We start from the raw sequence: 27,241 nt of genomic DNA, 5'->3' as shown, positions 1-27,241 counted from the left end.
TGCTCTTGCCAGAGCCACACAACCATAGCAAGGAGGAAGAGGAGACAGCAGGGAGTAGCGGGGGGAAGTGATGGCTGCTGCAGAACTGCGTGTGCTGAGGCATGATAAGCCTGCAGTCTGTGGGAGGAGGTTGGGGATCAGAGGGGGTTAAGCCTGGGGGTGGGGAGAAGAGGTTGGGGTTCAGAGGTGTTAAACCTGGGGGGGGGAGTTGGGGCTCAGCAGGCTTAAGCCTGGGACCTGGGGGAGGTTAGAGTTCAGGGGGGGTTAAGCCTGGGGGAAGAGGTTGGAGCTCAGAGGAGTTAATCCTGGGGGTGAGGAGATAGGGGACTGGGTCTGGGGGCTGAGGTGGGTAAAGTCTGGAGATGGGGTAACAACTTTCTAACTGGTACCAATCGTGTGCGCGCTGGTCTTAAAATAGGGGTTACAAAAAGTATAGTTTGACATTATTTATTAAGGACTGTCTCGTACTCACATGCATTGCAGCTCTTGAAGGATTTTGTAACTGAGTTTGAAAAAATGGCTCTTCTCCCTATTTCAGATGCAGACCCCTGTCCTGGTATCTTGCGTTGATGTAGAGAGGTTGCAGCCCACCAGCTCAAATGATGGTCCTTATTTACATCCTTAGCTGTAATATGGAGTCAACGGAGTCTACTTCCCCATCTGCTATGTTTACTGGGGCTTTACGTGGACAAAATAAATTCCTCCCTAATATCGTCATTTTATTAATAGTAACAGGTCAGTGGTGACCCAAGAGCACCATTCTCTTCCCTTCTGTCATTTCTCTGCCTTTCAGCACTGGTTTCCCACGTTCAGGAAAGTATTTTTCTTCTGGGACTATTCACTGAACTCCTCCTCACTTACTGAGGTAGAATGTGGGTATGTGTAAAGCCCTAACTGACTTATTTCAGTTTTTAATTTCTGGTTATAGCAATGGCACTGGATTACTTCATCATCATCAATAACTGTGGGCTCAGCGCCCGTTGGTGTCTGATGCCTCTCTATTTCCTTCCGTGTTTCCCTGTCCAGTGCAGAGCGGCTTAGTTTCTGTAGACTAGCTCCGCACCAATCTACTACATCATCTATCCATTCTCTGTGGGGTCTGCCTCTCCTATTCGAACCATCCATTATGCCGAATACTAGGGTCTTGATTTTTCATTCGTCGTTCATTCTGCAAATATGCCCAAACAGTTGTAGCTTCTGTTTTATAACCTTCTGCAGCAGGTTCTCTTTCAGCTGTATCTTCATATATAATTCCTCATTGGTGACCTTCTGCATCCATCCTATTCTCAGAATCTTTCTATACTAACTCCTTTCAAATGCCAATATTCTTCTTTTCAAATCTTTCATTATCACCCTTGTTTCACATCCATACAACATGCTGCTGAATACACACGTTTTCAAGATGCCCAGCTTCGTTCTTAAGCTATTGCTTTGCTTTTCCAGATCTTGTCCATCGCCTTCAAACTTGCTCTTGCTTTCGCTATTCTAGTCGCTATTTCCTTCTTACAGTCTAGATCGTACGTTATGTTGCTCCCCAGATATGTGAACTTCTCTACATTTTCTAGTCCAATACCATCCACACTGATCTTCCTTCCTATTTCCTTATCTCCAAATACCATTGGTTTTGTTTTATCTATGTTCATAATCAGTCCATACCTCTTCCCTTCTTTGTTTAACACTCGCACCATTTTCACTAGCTTCTCCTCATCTTCCTCAATGATAACTACATCATCCGCAAACCCTCGGTCTTTATTTCTGCTTGAGAGAAATGAAGAAGCCTATTAATTTAATAGTAACATTTCCCTGGAACTTTGACATTGACATGGCTTCAAAACTTTGGTAGTAACATCTAGTTGCCATGATGAAAGTCACACAGCAAGGCTTTATTCCTGCAAAAAACTTTTGCATGTGCTCGGCTTTCAATACACAAGTAGTCTCATTGACTTCTTTAAGCATCTTAAATTTTGAACCTGTAACACCTTACAGACTTAGAAATTTCTTAGTTCATGGGCAAAACCCACTTCATCAGATGAAAGCCCATGACCTAATAAATCTGTTAATCTCTAAAGTACCTCAGGATTGCCTGTTACTTGTGAAGCTCACAGACAAACATGTCGACCCCTCTGAGACTTTAAATTTTGAAGGACTGTGTCATACTCCTCACACATATCTTCACTGCCCATTTATGCTATGAGTTTTGAATAATAAATGTAGTCTGTCTTTCATAGCGGGTGAATATTGTTATGAACTGCTGTTGCTTTTTTGTTCTGTTTCCTTGGTTGTGATGGAGTTAAAAAATACAAGGTATTATAGATAAAACAGTGTCCTGTTCCAAGGCCTTTACGCTGTGCAATCATGAGTCAATATGCCCTAATAACTATTAAATGATTATAGTACTTATTAATCATTCCCATCCTCCTCATTTGGTAGCTCTTAAATAGTATTTTCCCCTATAAATCAACTAAAACAAACCAGGGGAAAATAAAAATAAATACAGATGTATAAAAAATGTAACTGCTGCTGTTTCTTATCACTAATTATAATGTATAATCTCTGAAATAGTTATAAAAACTATTTAAGAGTCAAGATGTCATGAAGCAGCTAACCCCACCACAGCTAATGTTCCACATTATGTTCATATCTGAAGAAATATCACACAGATAGAGCAGGACTGAGGAATTTTTTTTAAGTCAGGGCCCCCCCCTTTTCATCCCTGCAATTAGCCGGGCCCCCCCCCCAACCTGTCTAATGTAATCCAAACCAACAGAAATTTTGTTATGTTCACTTAAAAAAAAACAACTTTCAGCACGTATAAGAATATGTAGAATGTAAAAACTTTATGAATCAGCATATAAATGCAAATATACATACATAAAACAGTAACATTTCACAAACTGTAATGAGACAGAGAGTGCTTTATAGATATATAAAAACTCTTTATCTTGCTGTTGCAAGAGTCTATCCCATCCACTCTCAAACTAGGGGGAAAAACCAAAAACCAACTGCTCCCTCCTGTTTAAAGAGCCCACTCACCCCCCACCTCCCCCCAGGCAAAGTTAAACAAAAGAACAAAGCAAACAATCAATATAATTGCACTTTAATTAAAAAAATAAAAAAGCCTGGACTCTCTTGGGAAGCTGAAGAAAGGGACTGTCCAGGTAAAAGCTTACTCCCACCCAGCTGTCTCTGCCACACATGGCTCCTAGCCCGCTCAGGCTGGGAGACCAGAAATGATTCCTGCACTCCCAGGGGACAGTGGACCCCTTGGGGGCAGGAAGGTGAGCAGCACAGATCAGCCTAGCCCAGAGAAGCAGTAAGGAGGCTGCAGAGGCCCCTGTAGGAGGATGGGTGAGGGGACCGGAAATTAAGCTGGCCCTCTGCCAACAGCAGAGACTCCAGAGGCATTGGAAGCAGGCAGTGCTGTGCAGGGCGGCTGAGCTGACAGAGGCTGCGGGAAGGCAGCCTAGGGTTCCTGCAGGGGGACAGGGCAGCCGATTGTGTTGCACCCCCTAGTTTGCACATGCCTGAGATAGAATCTGATTCTGCCAACCTTCTGCACAGCAGGCAGGCCCTTAGACTAACATAGCACAGGGTCATCAATTCTGCCCACCTCACCTCCACCCCTGCCCCAGGGGGCTGGCAGTGAAGAGAAATTGACAAAATTTCATAGCACCCTTGGACAGTTCTCATGGCACACCAGTGTGTGGCAGCACACTGGTGGAAAACCACTGGATTAGATTCTGTAACAGATACGGGATCCTAAAGTTCTTCACTTACTATCAGTGTAAGCAGAATAATGAGCATCATCAGTTATGGAATTCATCCTACTAGTGAGATAACTGCACATATAATGGAGGTGTTTGTCCTTGAATGAGATTGATTTCACATCCCACAGATGCCCATTATTATTTCTCCTCTTCCGGACAAATATAATAATAAAAAACAGGTATAGCTCAGTAAAATTGTCTCAGAATGTGTGATATCAGGAGCATCATTATAGTCTCTGGGTTTGCAAGTTTAGTCCATAACTCAGTTAGTTTTCACTTCCATCACACACAAAAGGCAGATGGGCATACTACTGATGATACGGCTGAATTTTTTTTTAATTCAAGCATCTGTATCTGTTTTCCAAATGCCCCAGTCCTGCTGTGCCTCATTTTGAGCGTCTGTCTCACTCTGGAACATTCTCTGTCTTAGACTCTCCTGGTAGTTCTCCTAATAACTCCCTTAGGCGACAACCTATCTGACAAAATTGCAAAAGCCAAAAGAAAAATAAATCAAGGTAACTATTATGGCAAGGCAATTAAATTGAGGCTCTCCAGATGTTGTAGCCTGACTTCCCAGAACTTTACCATCTGTGGTGGTCCCTGAAGCATGTAAAAAACTACCAGCCTCTTAATCTTCTGGTCAAGGACAGTCTTCAGTGGGCTTTATAATCAATTGACCAGCTTGAAAAAAATTTGTCGGTAAGGACAGTTACCACTGGGTCTCTCTATCGTCCTTCTTTCCTCCTTTCTCCCAAATTCGTTAGCAAAAGTCTGTCTAGAGGCTACAGCCAATCCCAATGCAAGAGAGTAAAGGGAAAGGGGGTCCGGTCTAATCTTCCCATGTCAAAATACCTATTGGTGCTGAAAGTTCCAGTAACACTGTTCCCTTAGATGTATGGGCCTCACTTGAGGGACCTAGTCTAGAAGGGCATTAGGCTCTGAGTTGTTTCCCTCTCCAGTAAGCCCCAATAAAATGGTTTTGAAAAATTCAGATTTCTTGGATAACAACTGTCTTCACAAGCAAGTTCTAGATCAACCCTTCTATTTTACCTTTGGGAACCTACTAGTTGTATGCAGGAAGGTTACTAGGGTTCTAAAGTTTTGCCCCACATTTCTTTCAGGAGATCCTGTAATGTTTCTTATTAACGGTGAGCAGCATAGGCCTGATGATATTTTAGTTCTCTATCCAGCACTCCAGAAATTAAATACTATTATAAATGCAGACCTAAATTCTGGCAAATTACATACATTTCCTGATGATTAAGTTGAGATGTGGTCTGAAGCCCCTAAAACAGATTTTGCAATGGCCAGTTGTTTGCAGAGTAATTCCCTATCAGCTGGAGGTAATTCCATGAAAAAGCCCCTCCAGATCTGAGGTATGCAAAGAGTTCTTTTCATCTTGGAATTTTAGTAGCAGCCTCAAAGTAAAAAACTAATAGCAAAGTCACCTGACGGAGACAAATTGGGGATTAGGCCAAGAGAAAATATGCTTAAGTGAGACTTACATTGTGCACAGATTGCATGCTGGCCCTCTGCACAACAGAGAGAATTCACTCACTGTTACATTCCCTTTAAACCTATGTTGTCACTGCTATGAACTGAGCTATTATCAGAATACCCATCTTTTGCAAAATGAACTACCTTTGTCTGTACCGGTTAGCAACCTGCTTGTCCTTGCAGTGTGTTCCTTTAATTAGCATTGTAGAAAGCATTAACATTTAGAAAGAGAAGACTGTGATACCAAAAAAAGCAGTAAGCCATCTAGTCCTGTGATTGACAGCCTAGGTTACTGAGTGGGCTACATGAGTGGCCCTCCATCATCTGAGCAGAAGCAAGATTGATGTAACCCAGGGCTCTCCCAAGATAAGGTAGTTTTGCTAATCATGCTTACATACCTAGAATTTGCAGGGTGTAACAAACTGTAGCAGCGCTTTGATTGGATGCAGCGGTAGCACACAGCTCTCACAGTTAATGCTGTGTGTCACTTCATGTGCATTTCCTTTGTCACTTTAGCAATATGAGTAGGAAAAACATGTGGATGGGAACCAGTGGAATCTGGCAAGCCTGAGCATGGGCAACATTAAATAAGATGTCTCATGGGCCACACATAGAACCTCTATGGGCCGCATGCAGTATCTTGTTTCTAACAGTTGCCTATGCTGGAAGCTTTAGAGGAAGGTGAAGAAGAAAAATACACTAGATCTTGCAAGCCTGATGGTGGTATACTCTAGTACCGTATTGGAAAGGGGGTAATATTCTTGCTGACCTGAGGGGATGTTCATCTTATGCCCTGAAAAGGAGAGTGGGTTACCTTGGTTTTTTTTTTAATACAAACTAACATAATTGCTCATGTGTGTGAAAAATTTCACTGAAAATACCATCCTCATTGCTTAAACTAACCATTTTAATAGTGAACCTCCACATACCCCATCTGATTTGCTTTTTTATTCAGTGGCTCCCGTGGTTAACAGGGAAGCAAGAGTTTTTAAAGAAAAAGGAAGAAAATAATTCTATAATTGGTTTTGTTTGTAGGGTCTTATTTATTCATTATTGATTTATTTTCTAAATTACAATGTTATTCTCTCCTGCCACTAATATTTTCATTACAAAACAGAATTTTCCCACTTGGGAAACAATTCTGGTACAATAACATTTAAAGGAAATACTGTGAATTTCCTTATTTTCCATGCTTGACTTTAATTCACTTTGAAAAGAAGGAAGACTTATGTCCACATATTTAGGACAGAACCCAACCTCTCAAATGAACTGCAAAATTATATGGGGATGTGTTTTTCTGTGGTGGTGGTTTGATATTTCAATCCAGTAGTGCAGTGGTTCTCAGACTTTGGATTGGGACCCTAAAGTGGGCCAGGACCCCATTTTAATAATGCTGCTGCCAGAGCTAGCTTAGACTTTCTGAGGTGAAAACCATAGCCCCACCATCTGGGGTCAAACCAAAGCTGGAGATCTTCAGCCCTGGACAGTGAGGCTCATGTTATAGGCAGTGTTTCCCATAAGCTGAGTACTTGGGTAGCTACCCAGGAGAGATTCAGAGGCCACCCAGCTGATTAGCAGAGCACCCAGAGACCCTACAACCAGCAGCACATTTCTACTGGTGGTGCACATCCGCACATGCCTCAGGGCATAACAAAATTTATTCCATAGATAGATGGAAAAAATAGTGGGAACATTGGTTACTTCGGCTTCAGCCCCAACTAAGGGCCATGTTGATCTGGCTTTACCTTCACTCAGACACATTTGCCTGGAGTGATGTGGCTTGGGGGGCTCAGGCTTTGGTTTCCCCTCTTGGATTCCTGGAGTAATTTTTGCTGTCAGAAGTGGATCATGGGGAAATGAAGTCTGAGAACCTCTGCAGTACCCAGCTGTGTACCCAATGCGATACTCCTATCATGTAGACCTTGAAGTTGGCTTTCATTTCTCATTTTCTAGTATACATACATACTGTGTTTCTGGTTAGGATTAGGGGTGTTAACGATTAACACCCTGCCTGTGGAGGGGAAGTCACTCCAGCCCAGCACTGGAGTGACTTCCCTGTATTCCCCCTGCCTCCCACCCCCCACATGTTTAATTGGATAACAATGTTTAACTGCTTAACTAATAAGGGATTTTATATCCCTAGTTAGGATTTTAAACTGTTAATATATTTTTAAAGTTTATAGTTTACCTTCACCAGTGAAAAAATCATTTTTGTCCTATTATGCAATCCCTGCATTTATCTTTTACAGCAAAAATGTCACTAATAATGTCCTCACACTCTTCTCTTGTCAGGAGTGAAAAGTGCTCAATGAAAACCGTGTTCTTACAGCAAAATAGTAACATCTCCTGGTCACCTCTCTGGCTACGTTGATTAGTTCTTTGAAAACAATGAAGACAAAGGTGAAATGCAGGGGGAAAATGACAATTATTTTTATTTTAGTAAATCATTTGATACATTATGGCTCTGTCTACACTAGCGAGTTCTGTAGACAAAAACTGGGGTTTTGTCGACAAAACTCACGGACCATCTACACACAAAATGTATTTTGTTGACAGAAACTGGCGACAAAAAAGCCCCATAGAGATGCTCTTGAGGGCCCTTTTGCTGCAGGACAGATTAAAAGATTGACCTGCTTTTATGTGTAGACATGATCTGTCGACAGAAATTTTGTCGGAACATCTCTTCCAACAGTAACTTCTGTAGGCAGATACTTCTAGTGTAGATGTAGCCTATCTCACTAAAGCACTCTAACAAAATCATTTAAATAAGCTTGGATATGAGCACTTCAAAATACATGAAAGAAATAATTATTATTTTTCAAAATTAGTTTGAATATGAGTCTTAGGCCCAGTGCTGCATACGAGGAATACTGTTAAATTACACACATTAACTTGCCTGTAAGTAGGCTCATTGAAGTGAATGGTGTGGCTTGTGTACAAAAACATACATGTCTGAGCCATGAAGCAATTTAGGTGCCTAAGTGCCCATACACAGTCTGACTGCAACCTATGAAACTCCCACTTGCCTACTGCTTAACTCTGTAAACACCTACATTCCCAAGGTACCTACATTTTAGACACTGGGAGGTGTGCATTGCTGCCACACTTCAGAAGCTTATTTCTCGCATAAGCCTCACAACAATTCACACACTAGGGAAAGACAGGCGTTCTGCAACCTAAGTCATGTGTGGGTCATGACCTGGTAGGCAGCCTCTGAGTGCACCTTCTGCTTCAGGTCCCATTCAAATTCCAGCCTGAGAAGGAAGAGGAAGTGGCATTTTTAACTTGTCTAACTTTTAGTCAAGTGGGCAGAGCACTCACCTGTGGTTCAGGGGTGGCAGGTTAGCAGAAATTTTGGTGGTGCCCAGGATGCCCAGAGTCCATGTGCCCCAGCCCCTCCCTCTCAAACTCCCCCTCCCACACATACCTGCCTAAGGTTCTAGGAGGAAGCTTGGGTGGGGGAGGGTTGCACGCTCTAGGAGGGAGTTTGGGTGCTGGGTGCAAGCTCTGGGTTGGGAGATTGGGGTGCAGGAGGGGATGTGGGTGTGGGAGGAGAAGAAGGGTGCAGAAGTCAAGCTGGGTGCAGGAGTAACCCACACACCTATGCAGTGTGGGTCACTGTCCCACGTAGTGGTATCTAGACCACTTCTAGAGAGAGAGAATGAGTCTCCTCTACAGCCTTAGCTGGGAGCCAGCTGGCTTTTAGCTCAAACTCTAGAGGCTCATGTGCTAAGCTCCAGAGGTCCCACGTTGCCGTTTGCCTGTGGACAGTTACACAAGCTCGGGCCTGGGGCAAGGGGTGGGGATTTTGTCTTGAGAGGGAGCCTGTAGTTGGAAGAGAGGGTGAGGAAAGCGAATGTAGGCTCTGCAAGAGAGAGGGTGCAGGGGCTGTTGTACTTACCTGAGGTACCCCTCTCTGGTAGTGGCTCCTGAGGGGGCAAGGGTACTGTGAATTGTCTTCCACCCCTGGGAGATTTAAAACAACCTGCTGGGCACCACCACCGCCACTGGCAGCACAGCAGGACTAGAGTGGCTTCTGGCCACTTGCTCTGTGTGGCTGCTAGCCTCTCCCTGTGGCAGAGCAGGGTGTCTCCCTGTGCTGGTCCCAGGATTCTCCAGTGGGAACTGCACTGAGACCCCCACCCCCAGGGACTGCAGGGATGCATGTTCTGGCAGCCCCCTTAACCCTGCACCCCCCTGACATATGTGCTGCCAGTGGGAACCCCAAGGCTGTTTTAAATCACCTGGGTGCAGCATGTGGCGGCAGGGAGACACTCAGCTCCAAACTTTGGTGCAGCTTTACCCTGGGCCAGGTGTATTCCTGCCTATGTTTGGAGTGTGGAAAAGTCAGGCTGCATTTCCCCTGTCTCTGTCAGAAGGGGAGTGTGGATTTGTAAAGAGGTCTCACCTTTCAGCAGAGTGCTCTAACGTGTGTGTTATGGGATATTCTGATGTGAGGCTTCCCCAGCATCACATATGGAAACTGTTCCACAGTGGATCAATAATGAACTAGTGATCAGAGCCAAGTCCCTGGCCTGGACTCGAAGTTTCCCATCCTGTTAGTGGACTACAGTGTCATCCTCACTCTGTAGCCCCATGATTGCTTCACTGTGAATAAATACTACAGTTCATTGACCAGACAGAGAGAGAAAGAGAGAGAGAGACTCTAGTTCAGTGGTTAGGACACCCAAGTGGATAGCAAGTATCAGACGGGTAGTTGAGTTTGTATCTTCAAAAACAAGAAGAAGTCCTGTGGCACCTTATAGACTAAAGCTATGTCTACACTCGCCAAAAACTTCGAAATGGCCATGCAAATGGCCATTTCGAAATTTACTAATGAAGCGCTGAAATACATATTCAGCGTCTCATTAGCATGTGGGCAGCTGCGGCACTTCGAAATTGACGTGGCTCGTTCAGACAGGGCTCCTTTTCAAAAGGATCCCTCCGACTTTGAAGTCCCCTTATTCCTATGAGCAGATGGGAATAAGGGGACTTCGAAGTAGGCGGGGTCCTTTCAAAAAGGAGCCCCAGCTGGACGAGCCGCGCGGCGGCGAGGCGCATCAATTTCAAAGTGCCACTACTGCCTGCATGCTAATGAGGTGCTAAATATGTATTTCAGCCCTTCATTAGTAAACTTCGAAATGGCCATTTGCATGGCCCTTTCGAAGTTTTTGGCTAGTGTAGACACGGCCTAACAGCTATTTTGGAGCATAAGCTTTTGTGGGCAAAGACCCACTTCAGATACTTGGATAGCAGCATGGCATGTGATTTTTTTAGGCACTTCTTTGCTCAGCACTGCAGCACCTGAGGATACGTCTATCCTGCAAAAAAGACCTGCAGCAGCACACCTCAGGGACTGGATCAATGGATCCAGCTCACATTACAGGGATAAAAATAGCAATAGAGATTTTAGGGCTGAGCAGGAACCTGGAACTATGAACCCCAGCTAGAGAAGTGAGTCTCAGAGGCTGAGCTCCAGCCCAAATCCTGCTGTCCAAACTGCTAACCCAAGGCTGTGAGACTGACCAGCGTAGCTTTTTTTTTTCCCCCTCCAGTATTTCTTTTGTGGTGGATGCTGCCCTAAAATCTTACAGCACTGGGGCATCAGTGTGCACTAAATGCTTTAGTCCATTCCAAATAACTCAGGTTCTTTGCTTTCCTACTTCTCAGCAAATATAAGGCAAACAAGATTCATGCTCTTAGAGAGGAACTGAAGAAGTGGGTCTTAGCCACAGAAACTCATTACCTAATAAATGTAAAATGTTGATCTGAAGGAGTGGGTCTGTCCCATGAAACCCAATAAATTATTTTGTTAGTCTTTAAAGTGCTCCATGACTGCTTTTTTGTTTTGAGAGCGTACAGACTAAGGGCTGTCTGTGTCACCACCTAATACATGTGTTAGTCTTCAGGGTGTAAGAAGACTGCTTGTTTTTTGTGATGCTAAATACTGAAGGCCCACTGACCTTCCAGTGCGAGGAGAATTTTGGAGAGTCTGAGTTAGCTTCACAAACCAAACGCAAGAAAGCAACCGCACTGCAAGTAAAAGAACTAGGGGTTAGCGTAGGCCTAGCCAGGTTCAACCCCTCCCCTTCCCTTGCGCTCTCTTCTCTCGGAACTGTTAAAACTCGGGCTCGGGGCACCTCCCTCACCCGGGTTCTGCTCTTTTCAAACTTCACTTGGTACACCGAGGGACACTCCCCGCAGAGGGCTGCAGTGGGAGCGGGGCGGTGAGGAGGCACCGACCCAGGCCTACCCGCAGCTGAGTCTGAGTGCTCACGTGAACCCTGCGGCCGCCGGGAGCGCCGAGGGGGGACCCAGCCTGGCAGCAGGGGCGGTGCAGCCCCGCCGGCGGCCAGGAGATGTCACTATTTGGCTGCAAGAGCAGCGGCTGCCGCCAGCCCCGGCTCGCCCCGGGCTGTCAGGGGCTTTGCAAAGGCAGGCGGGGAGGGAGGGGAGACGCTGCGTTGCCCATGCCAGAAAGAGCCGGGGAGGTGTCTCCAATGTGGAGCTCGTGTCTCAGTGAAACCTACCCGCAGCCTCTCCCTTATCATCGGCTTCCCTGCGCGCTGCGCCGGCCAGGGGGAGCAGCAGCAGCTGCCGCCGCCGCCGCCGCCGCCGGGATCATGGCTGCTCCGCAGCAGCCCCAGCCTCTGCAGTGCAGCGTGAAGCTGCGGCTGGTGAGCGAGGAGCCGCTGCGCGGGGGGCTGCAGCTCACCAGCCCCAGCCAGCGCGCGCTCCAGCTGGCGCTGCAGCCGGGCGAAGAGGCTGCAGACGTGACGGTGACAGACGGTGAAGTATTGAGCACGCGCGGTGGCGAGGCGGCTGCGTGGGCGCCCGGGGGGGGGCATTGCTCCTCAGGGGGCAGCTCGGGGAAGAGCGCGGGCTGGGGGCAGGCGGGGAAACTTCCCCCCGCCCAGGGGCGTGCGCGGGACCGTGGGAGCTGCCCCATCCCGTCCCGTGGGGCTGCGCTGTTCCCAGCCCGCCAGGGGGAGCCGACGCTGGGGCGGCCTGGCCCGGCCCGGCCCCTAGCTCCCCTCACGGGCCTCCTGCCCGGAGAGCCGCGCAGTTCGCGGGTGGGACGAGGGGGTGTGGTGAGTCCGACCCCCGACTTCATGGTCAGGGGCCGGGCAGAAGTTTCCTGCCGCGCGCCCAGCACCTCTGCCTGCCAGGGGCTGCAGCGCGACCGCAGGGGTGGGGGGAGAGTTGGGCTTAGCAGCTGGGCAAGGCACTGAGTGTCGTCCGCTTCCGAGGCTGTTCCTGTAGCTGGGACCTCCTGTCCTTGGGTCCCTGGCTGCGTCTGCAGCGTAGGTATCGCCTGGGAGTGCTGGCAGGGTGAGCGAGGGGCCAATGGTAGCCAGACGGGCTGCCGCTGGCTCGCCAGTTGTTTGTACAGCCCCGAGCCCCGTGAGGACAGGGGCTGAATGACGGTCTAGGGCAGCATTTCTTCCGCTTTGTGAGACCGCAGAACACAAAGCAACATTGTTATGCGAAATGTCTAAGAATACGTTCTTACAAAAACTGTTGCCCAACCAAAAACTAACAGCCCCCCCCAAACAAACAGCAAAACCAAAATGAAGTAATTTAATCTGGTATCATAACAATGAATAAGTTTTAAGACACACTGTTCTAGAGGGTAAAGGTTCGATACAGGTTCTTACTGGGTCTGTAGTGAAAACGCCGCTAGCGTTAGGTGCCTGTGAACAGCAAACAGAACCTTGTGATATCAACCACGTCTATTGAGGAGAAGTGTTGGCCAGAATGTCAAGGCACCTGTCATTATTGTTTGTGTACTGGGTGTGCTGAGCATTTTTAACTTCAGCCTGGTGTAGAAGAGATCATTGACTAACATCCAGGAAGGAGAAGGTCTTGATTCCTCCTGAGACACAAGAATAAAAGCAACAAAATTGAAGGAGAAGAGGGGACCATTCCCCAGATTAATTTGACTCTGTATTTGTTAAAACTTCTCACAGGTGGGTTCCCTGCATTAGTTTGTGAGGGTGAGGGATCAAAGCCAGGCCCAGTCACTGATGGCTATGGTTTTCAGTTTCTCCTCAATGAAACCCAGATCTGCCCTCCAATCACTTCTTGTTTGCACATGTCATGCCATTTTAGGCTTTAAAAGGGGCACACATGCAAAGAATGGGTAAAGAGTGCATGTGGTCTGTCAAACTGTAAATAGAACTTTGATCACTTTGTCCAATGCACAGCATATTTGCTAATAAATTAAGCTTTCAATAGAGAAAATGTAAGGAAAGGTGGCTTGGGATAGGGAGAGCCCAGTAAAAATATTCTGAGTGTAATGGCTGTGAAAAGAAAATACACCATCAGCAAAACAAGTGAACCCTGAAATTATTCTGCAAAGTGTTAAGCACGCGCAACTCCCATTGTGACTTCAGTGGCACTTTGGAAGACTGGGCCCAAAAAGGGATGAAGGGGAGCATGGGACTGGTGATGCAACACATTTAAATCCCAACCCCTTTTGTGCTTCTTTAATTTCTCTGCTTCTGATCCAATTCACAGATTTGTCCCTGTGCTGCCAGGCTAATCGAATACAGGCATGCATTTTACATGTGACACTTTGACAGAATTGAGGTCTGATCCCCCTCACCTTTATTCACTAATCATGCAAATAGACCCAAATGATTTCAGAGAGAATTACTCAAGTGAGTCCAGGATCAGCCTCCAATATATTAAGGATTCACGTGTAGCTTTTGGACACTAACTAGCAATGGGGACCGTACCATCCTTTGGAAATGTTGTGGATGTATTCCCCTCTGTAGTTTTTGAGGAGACAGCATACTTGCACATCTGTCTGTCCTTCTGTACTCCAGGTTTCACCTCCCTGTCTGGGGTGGTCGGCACCTGACTAGTGCTGACCAAGAGAATTTATTGGTCAAGGGCTTCTGCTGCCATGTGGCCCCACCCGCCTACTCCCAGGCTGCCAGGGGTTCTGGCACTGAATCCCGCACTGCCGTGGGGCAGGTGGGGGAAGCTCTGCCTTCAGCCAGGCTGCCAGCCACTGCCTTGACCAACAACCGGTGGATCCCACACTGCCATGGGTGAGTGCAGGAGAGAATCTGTGGATGCTGGTCTGGCCCCAGCCCCAGGACACTCTGGTCTCGGAACATCCCTGGTCGTGCTGAACCATGAATGTTGCTGGACAAGATTGAAGAGGTGCAACCTGCAGCAGCATATTCATAGGGTACCTAGGCACTGTCAGACCAAGTGTGAGGTCAGATTCTTTCTGGAGTCATACGGCAGTTTTATTGTTTGCTGCTCGAATAGTTACTGTATTATGAGAGAGGTTAAGGTTGCAAACACTTCCATTATAGGCCTTATTTTAACTCCCTGTAACTTTGGCTATTAAACTGATTTGGGCTGACCATTGCCACATCTGCTTTAAAGGGTAAGTAGGACTTGTCTGTGATGGTTGAATAAAATGGGTCATTGCATGTCTTCTGTTTAAGATGTAGGTTATTGTAAAAGAAATGTGGACTTCAAATCTTGACTTGTTTCTTATTGTGTGTGTGTAGCTCAAAATTACTTCTAACCCTTCAAACTTTCTACATGATTAAATTTTTTCCAAAGGCTATATTGGAGTCGGGAGGAGGTGTTATATATAGTTCATCAAAAGTTAATGTATGTTGTAATGGGTATTGTTTATGAGTACTTTGCCATCTGATTGTACATTGTGACAAATTAAATATTAAACCTACTCTACTTAAGCATTATAACAGGCTCAGTGATAGCAGACTGTTTTTTCTGGTGCTTAAGAACCAGGATTCTGTTCTGATCTTTGCTGATTTGTATTAGTAATTGTAGGCTTTGTTTGTAACCCTGGCTTCATTGTAAAATGGTGCACAATTTTTTTCTTCAAAATGTAAAGGAAAAATAGTTAACTTGTCTTTGAACTATAGATGATTACAAATGACTTTCAACATAGATGCACTCTGTAAAAGCAGATTTGTGGTCATAATGGAGCTCTGATTTCCAACACAGACCCCCATAAACACATCCATTTATTCTAGTTTATATAGAGCCTTATATCATGCTCACCATCTTTCTTACCTGTGTGCCTTCCAGTAGTGCACTAAGCATCATGACAGCTTCTGTCATACGCAGGTTCTCTTCTCCTTTCCCTCAGTGGTGGATTGTGTGCACAGTGGAGTGTTTTGGAGGAACACACACACACACACACACACACACACACACACACTCTCTTATATGTTTATGCCACAGAAGGCAACACTGAAGACACATATCCTTCACTTGGAGTGGAAGGGGATGAGGTTTGTGATGGTCCTTCGTTCCTATGGGAGTTCATGCCATAATCTTGGGTCAGCCTCTGAGGAAGCATCATCTCCTATACACATGAGCTTTTTATTTCTTATAGAAAGTTCCTTGGTACCATAGGAACATAGTTCTTGACTGCTTACATTGCACAGGGCAAGTAATACTGTGATTGCTAGACCATTTGTTCAGAACCTTGGAAGTCAATTTTTTCTCATACAGTTGTTAAGTTATAATGATGTAAAAACTTAAAATTTTATTCAGTGTCCTCTTTTGGGGCGGGGGGGTCTCCTCTAGCTAAAATAGTTTGGTTGCAAACCTTCAGACTACATGTATGATTATAAAATACCACTAACATTTAAAGTATAGGCTTATTCATTTTAAATGTTTGGAATTATTTAGCAGTATTGACCCTGTAGCTTTAATTATATAATGTACAGTATACCAATATGGAGTCTGCATGGCCCACATTGTAGCTACAGAAGTAGTGCTAAAATGCCTGTGCAGGCGAAGTGGAGGGGTCATGGAAACGCCATACATATTCCACCATATGTGGTGTGGGAGCCAGACCAGGGGAGTCATGAACACTGGTATTTTGCAGAGCTCCAAACCCTGTGCCAGAAAATGGAAGCCAAAGGGAGCCAGAGATCTTGTGGAGCTCACAAGCTTTTCTGGACAGCATGAGCATACTGGAACTGTATATGTTCGATCATGGGAGAAAACACACTGTGGAGTTACTAAGCTCTAGGTTGGCTTTGTGAATTGTTTAGTGCTGTTGTTTTTGTAAAGGAAAAAAAGTTATCCATGTTTTTCATTTATCAACCTTAATTAACTTTCTCTGCTACTTTTCTCTGGTATATAGGTATACCAAGGAATGTTACAGTTAATGAGGCAGTGTAGCCTATTGGATAGAGAGCTGTACTGGGATCTGGGGTTCTGTTCCCACCTCTCCCAATAGTCTTCTCAGTGATCTTAGAAAAGTAACAGAGAGTTATTTGGAGACCAGTAGTGTTCGTGTGGCTTCCTCTTGTCTTTGCTCTCTACACAGTGTTACAGACACACAACTAACTGTATTGTTGTGTGCTGACCATGACTAGAGCTATCAGACTAGATTGACCATAACTAGAGCTATCAGAAAATGTAGATTTGTCAAACCCATAAAGTTTCATGAAACTCTTTGGTGAATCCTCATTGTACCACAGGCAAGTTTCATTTGTCAACTGGTGTGGTTCCTGCCAAATTGCCCTGTGGACTGCTGGGGAGCCTGGACTTCCAGGGTCTGTGGCTGCAGGTCAGTTCCACCATGCCAGAACTTTCAGGAGTTTGGGTATTAGCACCTAGATCTGCAATGGGAAGCCTGGAAGTATTGGGATTAGCTCCTAAGGAGCATATTTAACTTCAGAAATGGTGTTTCTGAAACAAAAGCTCTTCTGCATTTCCAAGTCCTGGGAATATGTCCTGTGAACCAAAAATCCCAAGTTTTGTCGAGTTCTAATGGCAAATCAAAATACAATAAGTACTTTGAACAAGCTGACTCTCATCTGTAGTGTAGTAAAGTGTGTCTTGCTATGAAGAACAGGTATGTGGATTGGATATAGTTGAACATGTAGACTGTGCCCAAAGAGACAGACTTGTTGATGCTTATTCCATAGTAGGATTTTCTACCCTTACATGGAAAGTGAAGGTAGCGGACTGACTTTTTGCATGTGGTTGGAATGGTGGGGTGAGGAACAGGTATTGCTTTTGAAACATTGATGGAAAATAAGCTGTGGCCTGTTTTAGTCCCTAAACCAAGGGTGGGCAAATACCAGCCTGTGGGATGGATCCGGTTCCCTAGAGTTAGCCCCTGGTGGGCCACCACTGCTGTATTTACCTGTGCCTTCACAGGTGCGGGTGGTTGCCGCTTCCATTGGCTGCGGTTGGCCGCTCCTGGCCAATGAGAGGTATGGAAAGCAGTGTCCCAGTCCATGCCACTTCCTGCTGCTCCCAGTCTCTGGGAACAGCAACCCATGGGCAACAGGAGCTGCTATCACCTGTATCTGCAGAGGTGCAGGTAAATGTAGGAGTGGCAGCCTGTGAAGGACTATCCCTGGTGAGCTGCTGCCATTTTATTGCCTATCCTTGCTCTAAACCATAGAAGGTAGGTGGATGAGGAAGCTGACATCTCTAGAAATAAGCAAGATAATTTCATGAAGATATGTGAAGTGCTTAGGTACTATGATGATAGGGCCCCATAAGAACATAAAGATGATATCTCTTTCTAACTAATTAAAGGAGAGCAAAATTACAGGTGGTGTGTGGTTGTAATAGTGGGCCATATGTTGTTGTTGGTAGTTTGCCAGAGTTTGTAGTCCTTATAATAATGTAGGATGAGTGGTTTGTGTCTGGTGTTTAGACTGAGATTAGAGGAGTATATGGAGGTGGAATTTAGATTGTTTTTGGAATACGTGACTTGACATTTTATAGTAGTGTAGTAAAATTGTATGTGTGAACTATGAGTGATTTTGAATATTTTAGTATTGCCTACCTCAGGTGTTCAAAAGCATGAGTGACTTAAAATTACGAGTTTTTTTTTTTTTAAATATGAATGTTAGGCATCCCTCCCCGCTATTTCTGTTTTCTGAGACTTTAGAATTCACTCACTTCATTAGGAGCATTTTTTCCGTAATCAGGAAGGGTAAAAATGTTTTTAAATACATAAAAGCTGAGATGTTCATGCAGTTGCTGGATTGCAGCATCTGGAGATCTAAAAATAACCCCAAAATCACAGGATTTTTGATAAAATCACAGGAGTTCAGTATTTCTCTTTCCATACATACATGTTTATTTCCATTCTTTTGGGGGGGTATCTGTAACATTATGTGATATACAAAGGAAATTGCAAGCTTAAGCTTAAGCCAGCAATGCTTGGAACATTCTAAAGCAAATTTTTAATGACTAGAGAGTAGTTTTTTCTATAGAATTTTTTGTTTAGAAACAAACTACATAGTTTAAAAAAGCAAAGTAAAGACTATGCAACAATGTAGTTCCAAGATTTGACTCATTTTAAAATATTTAAAATCTTGAACTCTTCCGTTGCTACTGCAATCTGTTACTTTGTGCAAGGATGGGCCACTAACCAGTACTTGTATGAGATTAAGGTTTTATATTTTAAAAAAAACATCACTCTGCATTACAGTAATTGAAATAAGCTTTACTGCACACACTGCAAAATTACAGTGTAAAATTTTGGAAGCTGGATGTTAACATTTCTTTTCTTACCCTACTGATTTCATTGTGCTTTAGGCAAATGTTTCATTTTTATCTTTTTACAAATACAACCAACATTAACTTGCACACTTCATAGGGGGGGCTTAGGCTGCTAAATGCTGCATCTTCCTGCAAAGTGTCACGTGCCTTCAGCTCCCACTGACTTTAATGGAATTGTGTTCTGCACTTTGAGCCCCCTGTGTCTTTCACGACAAAACAGATCCGAACAGGATGTGGGAGAGAACTGATACCGCATCCCCTTGTTAGTTCTGTGTAAAAGTAGAGAAAATGAGCAGAAGTGCACGTTACACAGATTGTTCTCCAGATGAATTCATGTGTTTCCAGAATGGGGGAAATAAAATTCTTATAATTTTAGGGGTGTTTTAATAAGGAAAACATTGAAGACTGTGATCCAGAGTCAGTGAAACCCCATTACATTATCTGGCTTTGTTGAGCGTATAGGAAAATGCTGTAGTGCTTCCTAGAAAATGTAGTTAATTACTGGAAGATTTACCTGATGTTGCTTTGGTTTTTTGAAAATAAAACGTACGTGCTTCATTGTGTGAGGGTGTGGCTGAGCGTGAGGGATTCAGTAAGCAGACTGCCCCAGGAAGAGAGGGCTACCCCCGCTTTCTCTCACTGCAGCAGCTTAGGGCTCCATGAGAAGTGCCTCTTCAGCAGGCACAGCTGAGGAGAAGGGTCCATGTCCCATGGTTGGGGCAGGTCCAGGTTTGTGTGCCCCCTTTTGTCCCCAGCCAGAATTAGGAATTCAGCAAACGGTGCACTTTCCCCTTGTTCTCTGACAAAGGGGAACAGCCAGCAATGTTCCCTTACAAATCGGGTGAGGGAGGCACTTCAGTCCTCCCTCCCCAGCTGCCCTTCCAGAAGATGCTTGGGAAGTAGGAGGTTCAGAGCTTAGGCATTTCGTGGAGCAGGGAGCATGACCTCAGCCAGCCCCTGTCACCTGCTTGGTGATTCGGGGTTTTTCTCTGTATGGTGCTATGAGAAGGTTCCCATTCCAGGTACATCCCATTTTCCTGGCACAACCAAATCCATATGTTGCTCTAAGTTATGGTAAGAGGAAGCTGTGTACTGAATTTGGTGATCCTGGCCCTCATCGTTTAGAAAGAGTTCTTGAACAAGTGACCAGACAAACTCTCTAAAATATAGAGTAGATATTTGAAATATACAAGAATGATAACCTAAATAGGTTAATGGTGGAAACACTTTTGTCCACAGGGCCTGCATTCAACAGTATATAAGAGCCAAAAAGTGAGCTGGATGATGGGGCTAATTTGTTTAGACCGGTAAGAAAAAAAATCCTTTACTAAATATGACAGTTTTTCTTTTTTTTTCTCCCTGACAGTAACTACACTGAAATATCCTACCTTTCTCAAAAAAAAACTTCCAAATTTAGAGACTCATGTTAGTTGAAACTCATGTCTGAAGTAAGTCTGCATTTTGTTCTTTGCATATTTTGTGAGCTTTGGTCGAGAGGAAAAACAAAAAGTTGTGTAAATTGAAGAAAGGAGAATTGAGGATAACTGAAATATATTTCTGTTCTATTAGTTGTTAGTGTGAGTTTGCTTACACAAGGTAACTTTTATATTCTTTTAACAATGTAAACATCTGAGAAGTGTCTTGAATTATAAGTCAATCAATAGAATGTTAACCAAAAAGGAAACCCCCCAGGGGAAGTGCATTAAGCCAATCAAAATCCTATTCACAGCTCCACATACACATTACATAAGGAGAATACCACAGCAAATATATTTCAATCAAAGACATATAGTTTGAAGTCTAATAAATGTCCTATTGATTTGCTTCAATTCAGTAATCAGGAAGATGAGAATTTATAATGAGTTCCAAAACCACAGTCTTTCTCCCAAGTGCTAGTTCTGCCATTAAGATTTCAGAAGTAAGCTCTGGGAACAAAAAACGTGTACTCCCTCGTAATCTAAAAAGAGATCTTTAAGTGGAATATTAAGTTTTGCAGCATAAAAAAATTGCATGTGGAGCAATCAGGCTTTGCAAATTCTTCACTTGAAAACTGAAATCTTAGTTTTATAGAACTGGACCTTAAATCTGGAAAATTATTAATCTCTCCTCCTTCTCCCCCCCCCTTTTTGATTTTTAAAAAATGCAACCTCTGAGAATATTGTAAATCAGGAGTATGGTTCTGGAGCTGTCTCTTTTCTGTATAGCCTTCTCTCACAAAATAATTGAAATGAAGACAAAGTCCTTTGGCTAACTCAGGATTACATTTTTCATCTGACAGTTTTTCAAATAATTTGAGCATTGAGGTAAAAAGATTATTTTTAGGATGCTATTTTAAGCCTTGGTTATAGAATGCAGATAGGATTTATTTCCAGGATTTCCAATCTCAGCAATATAATATTATCTGGTACTAATGTTTTCAATAACATTTATTTGCTATTTAAATACATTGTGGCCATCTCTAGACTAGCCCCAAACTTCGAAGGGGGCATGGTAATTAGGGCGTTGGGAGATAGCTAATGATGTGCTGTGGTGCATATGCAGCACTTCATTAGGCTAAATTTCCCCCCATGACAACTTCGAAGTGTCAAACTTCGAAGTGCCAGCTTGCGTGTAGCCACAGGTCAGCACAGCCATGCTTTGAAGTGCCCGCGCGACTTCAAAGTCCCTTTGCTCCTCAAAGCTGACCCGGGACTACACGCAAGCCGGCACTTCGAAGTTTCACCCTTCGAAGTTGCTGCTGAGGAGATTTAGCCTAATGAAGTACTGCATATGCACCACAGCACTTCATTAGTAATCTCCCAACACCCACCATGCCCTCTTCAAAGTTGGGGGCTAGTCTGGACACAGCCTGTGGGTGTGTCTATACTAGGAACTTTGAAGATAGGCACTACTTTGAAGTAGCCAACGGAGAGTCTATGCACATTTTCCCTTACTTTGAAGTAAGGGAAAATGTGTCCAGACTCTCTGGTGGCTACTTCGAAGTAGTGCCTAACTTCAAAGTTAACTTTGAAGTTAGTTCCTAGTGTAGACACACGCACAGTCTATTTAAATAGCAAATAAACGTTAACTTCAAAGTAGGGAGCCCAACTTCAAAGTGCTTACTCCATTCCCAGGACTGGAGTAGTGTCCTACTTCAAAGTTTAACTTCTAAGTAGGGTGTGTATAGACTCTCAACTTCGAAGTTGCTTACTTAGAAGTTGCACTTCGAAGTAAGCAACTTTGAAATGATTTTTGTAGTGTAGATACAGCCTGTATTTTATATCTGAAGTGTTCTCTTTGTTCTACTGAAGTTTATAACATCAGAATTATAGGAGAAATAGTATCCAACTTTGATCCATTTTCTTCATAAGATGATATAAATTGTTTAAGGTATTCTCCTGCTTGGCAGGGGGTTGGTCTTCTGCACACAGAGGTAGATGGCAAAATTCACATTGATTCGAGTAGTGCATGATTGGCTCCCAGCTGTGAGGGAAGTTAAACCTATAAACCAACTAAATTGCAGGGCAGGGAAAAGGTGGAGGAAGTGGAGTAGTGGCTGTATTGTCTTCAGACGCAGTATTGTCACAGTATTATGCTGACTTACAAAAGTTCCTCGCCACCACTGCCAGTGTTGATACTTATTTTATTGATTTCAGAAACCAAAAGAGTTAAAGATGTAAACTGTTTTTCCCTGCCCAACACTGAAACATAGTTATGGGGGGGGGGGGAGGGTGTGTGTTTTCTTTTCTCCCTGAAGGTGCTGGTTCACTCCATTTTGTCAAACACCCAAATGTACTTATTCTGGTTGGAATAATTGGAGGGTTATTGATTAGAAATTTGGAAGGTTATTTACTAAAATATAAGAGAGAACAAGAAAGCAAAATAGGCAAGAATTTTGAAACAGAAATTGAGTAATTAACTGAAACAAATGTAATTAAAACTGTTCAAAGTATTTCTTCTTTTGGAGGCAAAATATTAGTTTTATATTGTACCAACAACCTTGCATGGATGAAAAAGAAAGGGAATAAATCTAAGTCCTGATGTGTGAAGGGGATTTACTTTTCCTGTTTTTAAGAGAGAGAGAGACACAAGGTGAAGAAGAGAGAGGGTAGAAAAGATGGTTGAGGCAGAGGATTAAATATGGCTCTCGTTCATATTCTTGGAATGCTCATCAATCACAAATGGGTGTGTTAGTCTGGAACGTTGGCCACAGCACCTGTTGCTCTGGTCTCTGAGTCACATTTCTGTCAGGAATGTCATTTGGTGGCTACCGTTTTCTCAGACAAGGCTGGGCTAGGTGGCCCATCTCATCTCTCTGCACTACCATATTCAGTGCAGTTGATTTTAGGATTTGGTGAGAAGACGAGAGAGAGGATAGGAGAGAGAATGGTTTGGCAGAAAATAACACAAAAAGGAATAGAGACAGTGTCCTTCTGACTGAATTGTTTGAGTTGCTGACAATTATGTACACTTACTGGTGATCTGAGGACAGGATATCATGATGATATGGCAGCCTTCTTGGAAAGAAAATCATTTTGTCTGGTCCGTTCTTTCTTTCTTGGGACCAAGGAACATAACAGAAGAGGGTTTTTTTTAAGTTTTCTTTTAAGAACTTCCTGCTCCCAATAAGGTAAGAGGGTTGAAAAATGGACAGCATAATTCATCTTATTTCATTCAACCAATTAAACTCACTTCTGTGAAGCCGCACTTGGCATGGGTAATTTCCCCCCCAAGATTTTGTAATTTGTTATGTTCAGTCTCACATTCCTTAAGCTACGTCAACTAGATCTTTTGTTTGGACTAAACTTAATTTCTCTGGAGAGCTTTTGTACTTCTTTTTTAAAGCATTCGCGATGAAAAACAACAACTTACTTTTTATAGCTAGTTCCCAAGCAGGCAAAAATAGAGGGGCAATTGTTAGCACATATCTCAGGCCAGGTCCTTGGCTGGGTTAAAATTGCCAATACTGAGTAAAGAAGACAATTGTATAATATGCTGGAACATGGAAAAAATGTAGGTGCCCCACCCCTTATTATAATCCCTGGTGCAAGTGCTAACTACTATAATTTGCAATAATGAATTTTTTTGAGCTGTGAAACTAGTTTGATCTGAGCTGAATACATGCAGTTAACCTTGAGGTGACACTCAGTTACAAGTCCCATGGCCCACTCATTTCCCCACCTCAGGTACCTTTTACTTTGATGATCTACACTGTTATTTTACTTCTCTCAGGTAAATACTTAGATTGCTTAATTTCCTAATAAGTTTTAGTACTTATAAAACATATAATTAAGTTATACACATTTTCAAATTTGATAATTTGGTTCACTGTAATAGGAATGGGAGAGTATTTATATGTTGTACTGGTGTAAATACATGTGAATTGCCTGGGCTTTATTAGCAACAATGGCATGCCCAAGTAGATTGGTAGCAGGTATCAATGTTCCCTCTAATATTTTCCATCCCTGTGCAGAATTAATTTTATGTGGTCTGAGGCATATGCGGATCTGCACCACCAGTAGAAACACAGGCTGTAGGTGCTCAGTTGATCAGCTGGATGGCATTTCAGTCTCTCCTGGGTGCTGCCCAAGCACACAGCTTATGAGAAACATTGGCAGGTAGTGGCTGCAAGCACTTTTAGGCAGTTGTAGCTTCTTATTTCCTTTTTATGCACTGCAAATCCTTCTCCTTTTTCGTGATGAGGACAAATGGTTGTTCCTGTGGACTAAGAAAATCGTGAAGTTGGTACTGTACTTTGGAAGTATAATTCAGGCCCTCTCTGAGACTCTGGTGTGGAGGTTTGTAATTGCTCTTTTCCATGTCTTTCAGCAGTGTCACTGAAGCATAGATGCTTTCCTGAACGGATTGACAAAGACTTTAAGGGTTGTTTAAATTATCACACCTATTTTAGAGAATTCTTTTTTCAGCTCCTTTCCATCAGGCAGCTCTAGGAAGGGAACAAATTAATAGTCTGTATGAAGGAAAAATTACTATGGCTGAATGCAATGTGATTAAAAATAGAAATCTTGAGATTTTCTTGGAGCTGTTCTGCTTCATAGTAACATATGTCTAATGAAAATATATCACAATTCAAGACTTTTCAAAAACTAAAGTATGCTAGTTTTATTTCACTCATTTTTCGCATGGGCCAAGCTCTGGTTGTCATCTGCATAGGCTTGAAGAATATCTGGAATACACCCGAGTTAATAATAATAACAGCAAAACACCAAGGGCACACCCAGATCATTGTGCACCAACCAACAGCCTAATCTGATAAGGATAACCCTCTGGTTTTGATGGTAGTCTGGGATTTGGGATAAATAGGTTGAATTCTTTGCTCTGCTATAAATTTCAGATTTGATCTTGGACAAGTGACCTGAGGCTCCCATGTCTCTATGCCTCATATATTAGATGGGGGAATAGTATTTCCTTACCTTTCAGGTGTATTGTGAGGAAATGTACACTAAAGACTGAAGTGCTTAGATATGTTGGTAATGGGACCATAGAAGTATCTTAGACTTGCTCCTTGGCTGGTGCACAATGATCTGGCTGGGCCCAGGATGCCTAAAGCTGAGTTGAAACTTCAGGCTGAAGATTGAAATACATTCCTCAAGTCCTGTGGAGGGGCTCATGTAAGGGGTAAACCTTGTCTGTATGGTGCAATATCTTTCTCTGCTTCTGCTCCGAGGTGGAACAAAGTCCTGCAGGGCTTCAGGGTGCATCTGTGCTTCAGGTGGAGAGAGACCTTCCAGCTCAAACAGAGCTACACACACTAGCTTTGATCAAAATAGTAGTGTAGCAATGCCTGCTCTTGTGAGCACACTCCTGTATAAGCCATTGCTGTTACCTGCACTGCTGTGGCTATGCTGTTTTTTGTTTGTTTGTTTTTGTTTTTTAAGCATGCCAGGCTCAAGCAAAGTTTAGTATGTATGCGGTTCCCTTCTCAGGAAATAATACCTTTAGAAGTGATATAGTCATACACTAAGGCCCTCCTCAAACATCCTCACTTTGGCTTTGTCTACATGGCACCTTCGCTCTAAAGTAGACAGCACCACATGGCAAAATAGCCTAAATGGTGCCACATGCCAAAATAAAGCACTGTTTTGAGGCATCCCTGTGCTCCTCCTGCAAAAAAAAAGGATGCCAGAATAGTGTGCCTGTTGTCTTGAAAACTATTTCAAGGCAACAGACATGTTTCTTAGACACAGGCAGCTGTTTTGGGATATCACAGTGTCGTGAAATAGCTCACGTCGGGTAGACATAGCCTTTGTGATCCTAATGCTTAGTGCATTTCTCAGTCAATGAAACAGCACAGCAGGCATCAAATACATCAAATGAAAGAGGCCCTCACTCATTTTTCACTGTGTAGAAGAGAAAGGATCACACATAACTGCTACTCGTGCAACCTGGTGTCCTGCTGAAAGGTGCTGGGACACTAAGGTGACAAGCATGGTGTTAAAGATCTGAATAGAATATGAGTGAACAGTGTCTGTGAGCTGTTGATGAGACAGTTGGTGATACTCTGACTGGCTTTTAAATTCCCAGCTAATTATTAAATATGGATCTACTGCTCCCCTCTCCTTACTCCACAGAACCTTCCTGCTATACTTCCCCAGGTGGGGTAGTCCAGGGCAAGCTGTGCCTGGGAGAATTACATTTGCTGGTTATTTATCAAACATTGATATACAACTGCCTTCAGATTCTCCATTATTTCCTCATATTATGAATATCAATATAAAATCTATTTACAGCCCAGCAAAATATTTCTAATGTTATCAGATCAGGTTTTGTCCCATTTCTTCGCAGTTCTGAACTACAGTAAGGTCTCAGAGTACTCAGATGTGGCCTCCATTCCCCACCCCAGTTTAAACTCCCACACACGGCTCCAATTCAAACCCCCCGGCCACCTCCAGTTTACCCCCCTGCCATCTCACCACCCGTGCCCAGCTCTGGCTTCCGTTCAACCTCCAGCCACATCCTGGCTCACTGCCTCAGAAGGGCTCTGTCTCACCACCCCACACACAGCTTCAGCTTAACACTACCCCTCTCCCCGCTGCAGCCCTAATCCACCCAAGCCTTATCCCCCTCCGCCCACCTCCCATGGCCCCAACCCACCGCCAGGCTTAACCTTCCCCAACTGCCACCCCACCCCAGGACTTACCTTTCCGCTGCTTTCCCAGCTGCAGAACATGTGTTCTGCCGGGGAAAAAGCCAGACCCCAACTTGCACGGAATCTGGGTAATGCGAGGGTGCGTGGAATGGAACCCTTGCGTACTCTGAGACCTTACTGTATTTCGTTATGCCTGTCTGGTGTGATTGTGAACTACTGACAGTTACTCTCTGTGAATGGATATCCAACCATTTATGCCTCCCCTCCGTTGTAGTAGCTCAATCTAGGTTGTATGTCCCTATTTCATTATTGAGAAGGTCATGTGAGGAGAGATAATGGAGCAATTAAT

General features: G+C 43.8%; 1 protein-coding gene and 1 long non-coding RNA gene across 6 annotated transcripts in view; one reads left to right on the top strand and one right to left on the bottom strand.

Moving 5' to 3' along the window:
- LOC142013462 (uncharacterized) overlaps positions 1 to 11,933 on the bottom strand; it is an 88,851-nt gene extending 76,918 nt beyond the window's left edge. For all 3 annotated transcript variants that reach the window (XR_012645650.1, XR_012645649.1, XR_012645648.1), the window contains exons 1-2: positions 11,795 to 11,933; positions 11,228 to 11,297 (exon numbers count right to left, since the gene is read on the bottom strand). This is a non-coding gene — a long non-coding RNA (uncharacterized LOC142013462). The remainder of the gene's footprint in view (positions 1 to 11,227; positions 11,298 to 11,794) is intronic.
- The window catches only part of LOC142013461 (histone-arginine methyltransferase CARM1-like), a 118,854-nt gene continuing 103,325 nt past the window's right edge, over positions 11,713 to 27,241 (top strand). For all 3 annotated transcript variants that reach the window (XM_074994849.1, XM_074994848.1, XM_074994850.1), the window contains exon 1: positions 11,713 to 12,053. In XM_074994849.1, the coding sequence (XP_074850950.1) occupies positions 11,735 to 12,053 (319 nt within the window). In that variant the 5' untranslated portion in view covers positions 11,713 to 11,734. The remainder of the gene's footprint in view (positions 12,054 to 27,241) is intronic.

Source organism: Carettochelys insculpta, chromosome 5 (assembly GCF_033958435.1).
Source record: "Carettochelys insculpta isolate YL-2023 chromosome 5, ASM3395843v1, whole genome shotgun sequence".
NCBI lineage: Eukaryota > Metazoa > Chordata > Testudines > Carettochelyidae > Carettochelys > Carettochelys insculpta.
Note: the sequence above shows the minus strand (reverse complement) of the source record. Positions and strands in the feature narration are given on the sequence as shown.